The 14,529-nt window shown below is 39.6% G+C and overlaps 1 protein-coding gene across 5 annotated transcripts in view; it reads left to right on the top strand.

The window, feature by feature from the left end:
* Window positions 1-14,529, top strand: part of UTRN (utrophin) — a 565,558-nt gene that overhangs the window by 159,451 nt on the left and 391,578 nt on the right. For all 5 annotated transcript variants that reach the window (XM_054021668.1, XM_054021666.1, XM_054021667.1 and 2 more), the window contains 3 exons: window positions 66-246; window positions 8,555-8,700; window positions 11,077-11,277. In XM_054021668.1, coding sequence (XP_053877643.1) covers window positions 66-246; window positions 8,555-8,700; window positions 11,077-11,277 — 528 coding nt within the window. The remainder of the gene's footprint in view (window positions 1-65; window positions 247-8,554; window positions 8,701-11,076; window positions 11,278-14,529) is intronic.

Below are 14,529 nucleotides of genomic sequence, written 5' to 3'. Positions count from 1 at the left end.
GCACAAGTATGTATACAAATGGTTTAAATGTATATCTTGGTTTTGTTTTTGTTAATTTTTCACAGCGGGAGCTCACTCATCTGTTAAGTCTGTGCCCTCAAATTGAACATCAGACTGCTACCTGTAAGGTGCTCACATCCCAACCTGCTGCTCCAAATTTCATCCAAGACAGCTTGAGCGGTATTACTGATCGCTTCAGATTTGTCCGACACAAATTGGAAGAACGACATCAGCAGCTGAAGAAAGGTAAATATTCAATTTTTTCTATTTAAATCACATTGATGCCTCTTTTGATTTTGTCCTTCTTAAAAATCAGATTTTGATACATACTCTTTTGTTGCATAGTCTGATGATCTCAGCGCCTGCAAAGAACTGCTGTTGCACTGTATATATAATATGCATGATTGTCTTGTGTCTTCATTGACATACTGCAAGTGCCACGTAGAATTTGTAGTTGTGTAGAAGTATAAAAGCAGCTTTTCCATTTTCCTCTTTTTATCCACAATATAACAGTCTGTTCTAAAAAAGTTTCCAGTTCTTCGTGTAGGTTACATTATAAGTCAGTGATATCCAGAGAGAGTTTCAGAAAAAGATAGAAAGTGCTGAAAGGAATGATTAGGATGTCTGAAAGGTAATATAAGGACAGATTATTTATCTTGAGATTATATTGAGCACTATTATAAATATATGTAACATTTAAAGAAACCTCTTGCAACTATTCTTGTCAAGGACAGTTCTCCCCTTATGAAGATGCATAGTACACTGTTGGAACGATATATAATAAATTTAAAAAGTGATACATTTATCAGTCTGGTTCTGTAGTCCTTCACTCTGGCACTATTCCTATTGACTACAGTGGGAATTTTTCTGACATACAGATTGTAGGGACCAGGCCCAGCATCAGCCAATTATAGTCTAAGAAAGGAAAAAAATTATGCTTTTATGAATTGTATATGTTAAAATTATGGGATAAATTGCTGTGCTGCCAAGAAACTTAGTTCTCTTATGATTGTTGGCTGGTTGGTTAGGCCACAGTTCTCAAACTTTCCTATTTTGTGGACCATGTCTAAAACACATTTCTCTTCTAAAAGTTCATAAAGTGCCTTTGTAAGGTTATCTAGGTCTCAGTATTACCTTGTATTTCTGTTGTCTGTTTTTGTATCTACCTGTTGTCTCTTGTCTTATACTTAGATTGTCAGCTTTCTGGGAAAGGGACCATCTCACATGATTCTTGGGTGCCTAGCAAAATGGAGCCCTGATTGCTGCCCTTTGGCACTACAGCAATCAAAATAATTAATAATACATATAATAGTAAGGTTCCATGTTTATTGTGTCTCTGATTTCCTTATCAAATGCGTTCAATTTACATGTTTAAAAAACAAGTCCTAATTGCTAGCTCTGCTAGCCTTTGATCTATTATTAATCATGTTTACAATGTTAGTTGTGACTAAGGACCAACCTATTGTGGAAGCCCCATTGTGCTAGGCACCGAACAAACGCATGGACCCTGCTCTGAAGAGCTTATAAGTAAGGCTATGATTTGGTCACAGAAGTCACGGAATCACAGACCTCTGCGACCACCCCGCAGCTGCTGGGAGCTGCAGGGTACCCCCACATCCCCTGGTCTCCAGGAGCTGCGGGGTACCCCTAATGGCAGTTGTGCGGGGGGGGGGGGGGGGAGGGGGAGGGGAATCCACAGCAGGGTAGGGTTCTGGACCGTCCTCCCTCCCCATTTTGTCATGGATATTTTTAGTAAAAGTCAGGGACAGGTCACACCTTCCATGAATTTTTAATTGCCTGTGACCTGTCCCTGACTTTTACTAAAAATGTCTGACAAAATTGTAGCCTTACTTACAAGCCAAATAGATGAGAGAGACACAGGGTCTTAACAAACAAAGAACTGCGTGATGGCAGCAAACGACATATTAGTACCACTTTTTTTTTGTGGGTGGATTTTGTTAGGAAGGGGATAAGTTAAATAGAAAGTGAAGGGGGCAGGGCAGAGGAGGAGCAGGTAAGGGGAGCAGGTTTGGAGTGAAGCTTAAGGGGAAGAGGCTGTGAGGGAAGGGGGTGAATGGAGTGAACAGCCAATCAGCACCAGCTAAAACTGTAAAAAGTTCTGATTGTCCAGAGGTCCCTGCTTTGGCTACTTCTACCCCTACCAGCTGCAGTCTCTAGCTGGCTCCTCTCTGTAGTTTCCCCCTGTGCCCCATGAAAGTCAAGATAGCTGCTTACCTATCTATAGTAATTAGGCTTGCAGTGTCCTCTGTGCTCACTGCCCTCCATGCAGGTGTAACTGATGGAAAATAAACAAGCATTTCTCTTGATGCACAAAAAGCTGTATTGGTTCTCTGGTGCCAATTGGAGTAAAAAGTAGTGAAAACTGATTTAATTGCTGATCATATAGACTTCTAAATAGACACAAATAACCGAACTGCTGTGTCCTATTTATACACAGGCCCTTTTCAGAATAGAACCATACTTCAAGTAACTCTTGAGGAAACTTCCATTTTGAATTCCCAATCTGATCTCCCACATTTCCTGCAACAACTATATGGCTGTACGTGTTAAAAATTAATATCAGGATTGTATTAAGGAGATACAGACAAGATGAAAATAACATAGTGACATAGTGGTGCAACTGGTTAGGTACATCTTCTCATCTTATGCCTACTATTTATTTCTTCCTTCCTCGGTGTACAACTTTTTTTAACATTAAGTCTCCTCCTCTTGTTGCCTGCAGACTTGACTGCTCTCACCTTTTGCTGGTTTGCAGATAGGTTCTGGTCTATATGTTGTTTACCTCTATGATTTTGGTGGTGTCTGCAAATTTGGTTGACATTACACAGAAGAAACGTTAAGCAAAGAGAGTTTCTAACAGACTTCCGTTCCGGTATACCAGTGTTTCTCAATGACTGGTCTGTGGACCAGCGCCAGTTGCTGAGGTCTCCCTGACACAATTTAGGAAGGCAACAAGCCTGTCCATGATAACAAAAAGATTGAGAAACACTTCTGTATAGCAGATATACGAGGGAACTGTGGAGGAATGGCTGGTAAGGGAACATGATTAAAATTAATTTTGAGGGAAAGAATAATATGTGACAAAAAAAGGAGATGGGAAACCTGTAAAATACATAAAAATAACTTTAAAGCTAGGTTACAAAGCAGGTTTCAGTCCTGTCTGCTGCGGTGTTGCATACGATCCATGAGAGATTTGGTATTGCAGAAAGGCTATGACTGTAAGACCTCATTAGTTGTGACTCTAGAGAGTTTCTAGAGCAGGGGTTCTCAAACTTCACTGCACTGCAATCCCCTTCTGACAACAAGCCTGAAGCCTGAGCCTGGCCAGCCCCGCCGTCCCTGGCAGGGGGTGGGCTGAAACCAAAGCCCGAGCCCGGCTGTGGGTGGGGGCAAACCTCAAGTCCCATCAGCCAGGGCTGATAGCCTTGGTCTGAAGGCTTTTGCCCCGGGTGATGGGGCTCGGGCTTGGGCTTTTGCCCTGGGCCCCAGCAAGTCTAACACCAGCCCGGGTGACCCCAGTTTGAGAACCACTGTTCTAGAGGATTCATCTGACCAACTAAATCTCACAAAATCCCAATATCTTTTTGCACCCTTCATGACTACTTAAATAGAGGTGTGGTGTGTGGCAGGATGATGTGAAATCACATACCCTTTCTTTATGTGGGTGCATGGATCAGTACTTGAATATTGGCTTCTATATAGGGCTGAAATGGCCTTTTAGTTCACCCATGCAACCACTGTAATAGAAGTAGCTCTGGGTATCAGAAGTAGCCTCTGTGCTGTTGAATTTATCTTCTGAATCTCAGTAACTGGTTCTGTCAAGCAGAAAAAATAGGTGATAGTAACAGTTATTTTCCATTAAGTGAAACTATTAAAATTTCTAATATATTTTTAATTTTTAGCCAATTTTAAATTTAGTAAATGATATGGGGATATATGTACCTTTATTTACAAAGAAGTAGCATTCGTCTGCATGAAATAAATCGTAAGTAATGTGAACTATGTTTCAGTATCTGCTTGAACTATATTTAAATGTAATGTGATATATGTGCTGTTTGATATTTCATAGTCTGTTGGATCATGGACCTTCAGTGCTATGCGTTTAGGCTACATTGAAACATATTGAACATCTACCTCATTTTCTGTGCACAAACCATTTTGTGAGTTGAACAAGGCAGTGGTCCTGTGGAGAAAAATGGGATATGACCATATCATTCAAGACTATAACATAATAGAGCTAAAGTTGGTATTGGTAGCAAAGAGTTAAGATTCCACAGACGTCCTTAACTTTGGAATTTTTTGACTGCTAAATGCTTCACTTTACAACGTTTTAAACCTCATGCAGTGCACATCATCCTCACTGAATGAGGTAAGGGGCCTCTAGTCTCATTCACCATTCACTCTGCCATGAAATAAGGCAGGGACCCTTCAGAATAAATAATATTACTCTTGGGGGGGATTCTGCCCCACTGTGCAATGCAGAATTTTGCAGAAATTAATATTGTGCATGCAGAATTTCCTTCCCCCCCACAGAAATGTTGCAGAGATGTTGGCTGCCACTAGGGGCTGCTGGACCCAGCAGAGCCTAGCTCACAAATAGAAGACAAGGCTGGGGGGGGGGGGGGGGGGGGGAGAGAGTTCCCAGCTGTAGTTCCCAGCATGCCCTGAAGGAAGGAGGAAGTGTGCAGGAAACATTGCAAGCCTGGAACGCAGCATCAGGATGTTTCTCCCTCTGGATCCCTGGGCTGTGGGAGAGTAGGGGGTGAGAGTGTCTGGTCTGGAGGGGCCCCGCAGCTGGCCTCTGGGAGTGGGGGTGAGAGTGTCTGGGCTGGGAGGCCACAGCTGGGCTTTGGGGGGGGGGGGGGGAACACAGCTGGCCTCTGGGGGGGTTAGGGGTGTCAGGTTTTTTTGAGCTGGAGGGGCCCCATGGCTGGGCTCTGTGCGGGAGGGGATGTCTGGCCCCCCAGCTGGGTTCTGTAGAGGTGGGGGCAGAGAAACAGGAACTGAGTTGTCATAGAGGTTTCTTTAACTCTCTACTTCTGGGGGATATTTTTGGTGTGTGCCTGTATTGTTAGACATACTTGCTCACAGGTATTTTGAAATAAATTACCAAACTATTTGAAACTGGTGTGATTATATAGTGTTGTTTTGACAAATAAAATTTGCAGAATTTTTACATTTTTGGTGCAGAATTTTAAAATTTTTGTCACAGAATTCCCACCAGGAGTGTAATATGTAACTGCATAGACTAAAGTGAAGGTGTACATGCAAAGCCTTAACTTCGGCATTTCTGGGCAGGGGCCTGATTCAGAGTCCACTCATGTTAGTGGAAACGCTTGCATTGTCTTCAGTGGGCTTTGGATCAGGCCCTCAAGCATTAATTCAAAACAACATTTTTTTTCATCAGCGTAGCTACCTAAAACTCATACATGGAAGAACAACTTTTAAAAATACTGAAAGGTCATGGTGTGTAATTACTTTAGCAGATTAAAATGGTGGGCTTCTACTATCATTACCATGTCTAAAATGGGAGCTCAGAACCCCTTGAAACAGCTACTTACTGTTACTTGGTAGAAAGGTGCAAGCAGGATAGTTCATAATTGGATTAAAGAATTGCTTTTCTATGTACTGACTATTAAATTTAAATAGTTATTTGTATAGGGCCTGACTCAGAGCCTACTGAATTTCCCAGGAGTCTTTCCATTGACATCAGTGGGTGTTTGATCAGGCCTGTAGAATGTAACAGAAAATTGGAGTGTCAGATTACCTCCTCCATGCGCCTTGCTAAATATGTTCTTCCCTAATGTGAAAAGTGATTATGCAAGGATGCTGCATTCCTGAAATTAAATTTAATTAATTAGCAAAACATATTTGAAGTATATGATACAGGATTAAGAACTAGGTATGCCTATGGCACTATAGAAATAAATAATACTTTGGTGCAGGGTAAATTAGCCAACCACATGCCACTGAAGAATGGAAGATAGAGAGTTCTGTGAAATTGAAATGTGCATAAGAAATTTATTTTCTCTTTCAGCTTTGTCGAGCATATTAGTCATACATAATTCTTTTTGGAAATTCTTGTCTGAAGACGAATTCCATCTTTGAAGCTTTTAGGAGTTTGACCTGCTTCTCAGGAACATTCTCTGTGCCTCTCTGTATCATTAAAGCTTCACTATTAACATTCAAGCCAGGCATACTGGCTTCTGAGAGATTTTAAATGTAGTGCACAAATATGTGGCTTTTAATATTTTACAGCCCAATATCAAGTTCACTGATCTATAAGTAGATTCCTCACCCCTATAGTCTTTTGTTTTATGCATCGAAGAGTTTGGATGAAGTTGGGGGAGGAGAAAAGCTGTCTTTCCAGTGCAATAAAAATAATATTAAAATGCTATGCTATTAGGGCAACTATTTAATGCATCACATAAGGAACGAGCTCTTCAACTGACATTGGCAGAAAACTTTCCCATGGATCATGCTTAAATTATAGGTTTTTATCATGCTCATTATGACGAACAATTATTTTCTAATGGTTATGACTTAGTTCACGTGCGTATGAACAGATATATGGGTAATGTGCATTGCAGTAGATCATGCCAAGATGTGACTGGAATATGCTTGATTTTTTTTAATATCTAGAAAATCATTTGAAGTAAGCTTGTTTGTTTATGAATGACAATATATTTTAACCATTTATTACCTAGTAAACACATCCTAATTAAAGGGGTCAGAGAATATATTCAATGTAGACTATAGTTTTTGAAAGTGTCGTTTGTCTGCAGATTGGAGCGCATGGTATTTGCCCCCAAAGTACTCTCCAAACTTTTATAAAAGAACCTATTGTTTGTTTGAGACTTTCTTATATAGTGGAAATTGCATATAGTGCAGTATAGTGTATTTTTTGTCATTTAACATGAGTTGAAGTGCTTATAAATCCTGAAGGTTCCTTCTATTTGTAAGCTCCTACAACAGCGAGAAGTACTGGTGCTGGGAGTCTGCAGAGTTTATAAGCTTGTACAGCTCCATAGGAATGTTGTTGAGAATTGCAACTTGAATTTTATTTCAAATAGGGATGGAATTTCATTGCAAGTTCCTTATCAGCAGGTTTCACTGATTAAAACTGTGCTCTTACTTGCTATACCATGAAAGTTTTCCTCTTAAAACCGATATGGCTTCCTTTGAGAAATGGTGCTGCTGGATAGGTCTAATTGTCTCCAGAAGTGTTCACTCATTATTCAATTAGAAATGGTATGAAGTAGCACTGATAGTTTTAACAATCCATTGTTGAAAGTGAGCCTTTTGATTAATATTTGGTGGTGGCAGTGAAGAATTTGCATATGTATCCAAGGCCAGAGAATACACATACTGCAGTACTATTTTGATAGCCACCATCGTGTTCAGTGCTGATTTTAAATTAAATATTTTGTTGATAGTTTCTGAAACACACAAACTAATGTGCCAAACAAATCCTTTGAGATTCCAAAGAAGTCAGAAGCAGGAAACCTAATTTAAAAATAAATAGGCTTGCAAGGATTAGTTTTTTATCAGTATATGTTAATAAACGTTGATTTCACCTCACACACACAAACTGATGAAAAAATATTTCCTTTAATGATTGAAATTTCGAGACAGGGAAATTTAAAAAATGCTACTTTGAGAGCTTATTAGAGTTTGACTTAAGACTATATACTTTGTTTATTTTTGATATATAAATTATCCACATAATGTTTTAACCATTATAAAACTTTTACTTTTTGAATCTCAGCATCTACTGTCCTTTAAATAATTATCTGATGCCCCCTGATTTCCCACAACTGAAAATTTAAATCAATAAAAAATGAAAAAAAATTGCTTAAAATAAATGATATTATCCATCAAAATTATATAAAAAAGAATTCTGCCAAGCCTAAAAACAAATGAAGATGTGCAAACAGTCCACAACACATCCTAACCGGCTAAGTGCCTAAGTCACTTTTGAAACTGGGATTTCAACTCTTGAGTCACTTAGGCATTTTTGGAAATGTTACCTATAATCCTTTCAAGGCTCTACTGTATGCTATAGATATTAAAGATGCCGTATAATTAAAAACAGCAGCAAGAAAGAGGCCTTCTCCTCCCTACTGATTCTTCATTATGTAAATTTTTTTCATTATGTCTCCATGCATCTGAAGAAATGAGTTTTTTACCCACAAAAGCTTATGCCCAAATAAATCTGTTAGTCTTTAAGGTACCACCAGACTCCTCATTGTTTTTGTGGACACAGACTAACACAGCTACCCCTCTGATATTTCATTATGTAAAAACACCAACAACTACACCTACAGAAAAACTACCACCACCATGAAGTCCTAGCACTTTGCATATTTTGGCCTGTATTGCTAGCGCGATAATCAGTATTATGGCTCCAGGAGTTTGTGTTCTAGCATTCATTCAAATATATGAAATATAGCTTAATTCCTTTTAGAAATAAAAGCACTGTGTGCCCATTTCCTCCCTCTTTTAAAAATAGCAACCTTTTTATCAAAAACAGAGCTAGAATGCCAGCCGAGCCCGGATTACTTGGACACTTTGAAGAGACTGAAGGATACATTGAATGAATTGGAGAGTAAAGTACAATCCATCATGAGTGCTGTGAGTGACCCGAGTAAGGTTGAGAGAGCCTTGCAGCAGACAAAGGTAAGTTTATTTTCACTTTTGCATCTAGAAACTTAGCTGTCTTGATAATTTACTTACCCCAAAGAAGCATTAATGCAGCTGGCAGCTGCTTTTTCCCATCCTACATCCCAATGTTTTAGCCAGATTATCTGTGACAAGAGGTGCTTGGTGTACCCTAGCCAAATCCAATGGGATAATTTAAACTTTTTCCCTGCATCACCTTGGAATTTCAGTTGAGTAAGGGAAGTATCTTTTTTTTTATCCTAAACCGTAAAGTATAGCTGTGAGCTATTGAAAGACCTGCCTTTCAGGCGGCTTTTCAGAAGCAAAGAGTACTGGCCCTTCGGTACCATGGAGAGAATTGCTTTAAAACATCTGTAGCTAGAGAGAAGTGAGACTTCACTTACTTTATATACGTGCAATAGTAAGTAGATATCTTTGTCAAAAGCTGTTATATAAATGTACGAACTTCCCACTTCGTGTGTGTGTGTGTCTGTCTATACCTCCAAATATACCTCTACCCCAATATAACGTGACCCGATATAACACGAATTCGGATAGAACGCGGTAAAGCAGTGCTTCAGGAGGGCGGGGCTGCGCATTATGGCGGATCAAAGCAAGTTTGATATAACGTGGTTTCACCTGTAACACGGTAAGATTTTTTTTTAGCTTCCGAGGACAGCGTTCTATCGGGGTAGAGGTGTAGTTAAATATATACACACATCTCCAAATCGTTAATTTTTAAAAAAAAGTCCCCATAAATTAACTGTTCTCTCCTCCTCACCCCTTTTTGTAACCACGCTGTGTAATGGAGAAACCTTTTTCTATGCATTAGTGTAGGAGTGCGGGGATGAAGCTGGAGGAACTCTGCTGAAGACTAATTACTGGTCAATTTTTTTCCTTTTTTTGGGTTTATTTTATTTGAGCGGGGGTTAGTTTTGGGTGTTAAAGTCCTAGTAAGTGAGGATATCCGTGCTTTACTTTATAGACAGCCGATTACTATATGGCAGGAATTCTATAGCTTGCTCTTCTGATACTGCTGCTGTGTAATTTAAAGTTGGCAGAAGCCTTTAGTACTTGAGCTGTTGGAAATCATGAACGTGACATTTTTTAAGTCTCTGGGGATCTGTCTAACTGGACTTCTGTGTAAGAATTCCACTCCACCTCTGTGACTAATTGACCCGAAGAGACATACTGTGCAGATGTATGATAGTATAAGAATGAGAGACATGAGAGTTTTATAGTGGAGGGCAACAAAGATCTCAGAATGATGTTGAGTAGGAGGAACCCGAGTCTGTCTGCTCTCTTCCCTCACACTTACAAAGAGCCATAAGTGCCTGTAGCATAGACCTTGCGTTAGGATTGAGTTAGGCATCATTATACCACTCAGTGACCTTCTTTACTGAAAGTGTATCTTTTTTCCAGAAACAGCCTGAAAAAAGACTTATCAGATGGACACTTTGCAGTTTGTACATACTGATAAGCAAGTCCCAGTCATAAGAGGAAGCACAAAATAAGTTTCCTGTGTCTCTTTTCACTAACTACATGGTGAATTTGAAAATGTTAAAATATTCATAGAGGAGAAAACTTCCCCATTATAGTACGTGTAATCAGACAGATAATCACAAGTTAGCAATGGGTGCAAATATTCGTATTTTTGTGAGGTTCTTTAAAAAAACCAAACTTCAGAACACTAACAAAAATGATTGATTTAAGTAAAACTGTGGTGATCTTGGTTCTTTATTTTAGATTTCTGTCTCAAAGGATGTGAGGTTTTTCTTTGTCATTAATATTTGAAAATTAGGTATTTGGCCTATCCTGTGACTCTTTAGAACTTTAAAAATGCATGATGTCTATTGTTATTACTATAATCTTCCTATATTACAGCTAGTATAGCAGCACTAAGAGCCAAGGTAGCCATTACTTCCATTGGGCTTACTGTAACGTACTTTGATTTATGTGATACATGCGATATATATGGAACACTGAAGATGAAGGGAGAGCTTAGCTCCATTTTCTGCCTCTTTTGACTCAAATGTCTTAATGTAGACTATTTGCATGTATGCACATACTGTATATATCACAGTATTTAGGGTTACCATAGGTCTGGGTTTTCCTGGACATGACATCTTTTTTGGTTTTCCAGTCTCCATCTGGGCTGATTTTTGAAATATGACCAAGTGTCCATGATTTGGTACTACCACCCTTACTTCTGCCACTGTTGCTGGCAATGGTGCGGCCTTCAGAGCTGGGTGGCCAGAGACTGGCGGCTGCTGTACCCCTTTTTCCCCCCACAACCCTCCCCTTCTGGCAGTGTCCTCTATTTGGGAACTTGAAATATGGTAACCCTAAAAGTACTACCCATATGTACATTTTTTTCCTGTTTTCTCCTTGCAGACTGTTTGTGAAACAATAGAAGACCAGAAACCTATACTAGATAAACTTGCAGCAGAAACAAAAGCTTTGGAAAAACATGCTTCCTCTGATATAGCAAAGATCTACAAGCAAGAGTTCAAGTGTGTACAGGAGCAATGGGACAAGTTTTCTAAAGATGTTCACCTACTGGAGGAAATTGTCTCTAAACTGAGAATATTTGAGGTAAAGTGAAATATTTGGGTTTATATCAGTTTACATACCTATTAAGAGTCCGTTTTCTTCTCCCTGTGCAAGCATGAATCCAGCTGATGTTTGACTTTAACATTAAATATGTATTGGCCACAGATTTAAGTAGAATATAAAAATCTTATCACAGGGAATGCTGAAGTATAGTGTAGTGTTTTCATGAGTCTCTCCATTTTAAAATCTCTGATTTACTTTTTGATCATCTGATAGAATTGTTTTTAACTTAAAAAAACAAAACAAAACAAAAAAAACCTTTCCTCTTCTGATTCCACTACTTTTGGGGTGGGGGCTGGGGGTAGAATGTACATTTTACTTGGAGAACACATACAGGCATAAAAATAAATTTTGATCCGGGCAAGGATGTAACGGGGTGGTTTGTTCCATGGGCTGCTGAGCCTCTGGCTAAATCGGCGCTGATTACAGGATGAGCTTCACCGTAGCGGGATCAGGAAATTCCCTATAAATGGCAGCAGATGGCTGCAGTTAGCTGGAGAATGCTCAGGAAACACCAGTCAGAGGAGCTAGCTTGCCATAGCGAGAAAGATTTGACTCTTGCAGAGACGTTGAACTGTGCCCAGCTCTGGGAAAAAGGAGTTGTTAGCCCTGTAATGGAGGGGAGAGAGATGCTAAACTGGGGTTGGGGCCTGGAGGACCCTTGTATACCTGATGACTGACTGAATAAAATGGACCTCAGGCTAGGAATGTTTTAATTTCCTTTGGACTGTCTTGATTTTGAGGACCCATGTGAAGGAGACTACAGGAGCGGAGTACTGCAAAGCCACCTCTGGGGCACAAGGGGGCGCTTGGGTGGTGGCCAACCCTGATACTAAGAACTCGTCAAGTGGAGACCTACATTTGTCTAAGTTGAGGCTGTTAATATAGCTAAGTAACATAGGCCTCGCTTGCAGAGTTTTAGTTAAAAGCTGGACAAGCTGATTAAGATTGGTAAATGAAAAAAATGGTTGCTATTTGCTACCATAAGCTTGGAAAAACATACTTGTGGTGCTAAATCTAGCTCCACTTCTCTGCAGGGACGGAGCATACACCCACATGCTCGTGTGAGTATTTTGCTAGGTATTTACTAATTATTAGTCCTAGATCTGGGGCTGTCTTCCACTTTACTGCTGAGTAACTGGCAGGGCAAGCTCTCTGGGTATTGGAGAGTAGGCGTAGTATTGGTATGACAATCACTGAAATATGGCCCTAATTAATAAACTTGTAAATAGAATCCACAGGGAAGTGAAGGGAGTTCTTAGAAAGAAGATATCTGCTGCTTTCTATTTATTACTGTAGGTCCTGTTACCTGTAGTACCGAGATGAGTAGGAGCTGTCTATATACTTGATCAGAAATACCTGGTTTGTTTAAAAAATAGTTGCTGCTTAATTATTTATGCAGCCCAGGATCAGGTGGAAATCCATTTCTCCCAAGATATGTTCACTCTGGTTCATCAAAACTCTCACTTTTTTGCTACTTTCATGGCACCGATCTGAGGGATCTTAAAAAGTAGGGAAGGTCTGAGCTCAGGGGGTGGTCTTATCCTACTTTTGTTGAAGTCAATGGCAATCTTTTCCATTGATTTCAGTGAGTTGGATAAGGCCTAAGGTGAGCAAGTCTGTGTTAGAGTCTAGAGCTGGAAATGACCCTTTAAGTCATCTACTCATTCTCTCTACCTGGGCAGGATTATTCCCTGTGGTAAATTTACCAGGATTTCCCCCAGGCTAGTTTTAAACGTGCCAAGTGATGGAATTTCAACCAAAACCTTTTGGTGGTTATTCTTTTAAGAAGTTTATCTTGATATTAAGCCTATAATTGTCCTTTCTTAATCTCACCCCATTCTTCCTAGTTATATTGTCCTTCATCATGCTAAATAACTCCTCTTCTTCCATGTGTTCACATCGTTCAAATACTAGTAGACTTACAATGGTTCCCTCTTAGTTCTCACTTTGCTGAGCTATATATATCCTTAACTTTTTAAATATTGCCTCAGCTCATTCAGTTTTGCAGTTCTTTCCAGAACTCTCTCTAATTTCTTGTAATTGCAATATCTTTCTTGTAACTAGTTGCACATCAAATTCAGCATCTACTGCAGTCATTTGAATAATCCCCATGTTCACCCACTTAAACATGCTTATCCTGTGCAGGATTGGGCCCTGAAAATGGAAATGCTCCCTTTGCATATACATGAGAGCGAGAGAACAAGATAGTGTACTCCGTTATTGTATCAGCTTTATCTCAGTGATGTGATACAGCTACAAGCTGAGGGCAAAATTCTCCTTTCTGATCTTCACAGTAGTACTCAATGTTAGTGTACTGCTCTCCCTGTGTGTGTTTGGGTCACCCATTAATGTCAAGGCTACTGATATTCCACTGATGTCAATAGGAGTTCTGGAGACACAGGGAAAACAGAATGCTGAAGTTGAGTTCTGCTGTGCAGATCTAAGAACAGAATTTTTTTCCCCAATGGGGAACTAGGTACCAGTACATAGTTTTAGGGGCGGGGAAAAGCTTAAGAAACCTGCAGGAGGAGACCGTACTGAAGTATTCTGAAATTTGCAGTGGTGGTGCCTGAGGAGACATACTTCAAAGGGCTTAAATGTGGGTGTTTTTTAATACACCCACATTTTTTCCAATAGTTTTTCCCAGCATTTCTTGAATGCTTTGTAAAGCTATCAATAAACGAACAAACCTACATAAAGCTGCATATTTGTAGCTTCCTATATCCTTTGAGGAGCTTTGTTAGTACATACATTGGTGGTGATATCCTGGGATGCTGTAGTTTAAAAACCATCATAGTTTGAACATGAAGATTGAAACAAAAACTTTGTGGTTAGGACTGGGCAGATCAGTTTGCATTGCAGGCAGAGGGAGGATCTAATCTGTAAACTAGTTGTATTTGCATAGATATTCTATACTGCTCAGCGGCTGCTGGCTACTGTTGGAGACATGATACCAAACTGGATGGGTTGATTGCATTTTACAACCATACCCAGACTTAGTAAAACAGATAGATGAGTGGGTAGGCAAGAGTCATGGGAAGCAACATGAGTTGAAGCAAGTGAGATCCCTGATGAAGATGTGATCACACATAGGAAGTTAGTTTGCATTTATGTAAGGATTTTTGTTTTGCTTTTAATCAATTTTCTCATGTTTTTAAATGTACATTTTGCAGTAATATGAACACTTAGTTCTGAGATCTACACCTGCCAAATATCATTATCCACATTTTA

The sequence above is a fragment of the Malaclemys terrapin genome, chromosome 3 (genome assembly GCF_027887155.1).
Source record: "Malaclemys terrapin pileata isolate rMalTer1 chromosome 3, rMalTer1.hap1, whole genome shotgun sequence".
NCBI lineage: Eukaryota > Metazoa > Chordata > Testudines > Emydidae > Malaclemys > Malaclemys terrapin.
This window is presented reverse-complemented; position numbering and strand designations above follow the sequence as displayed.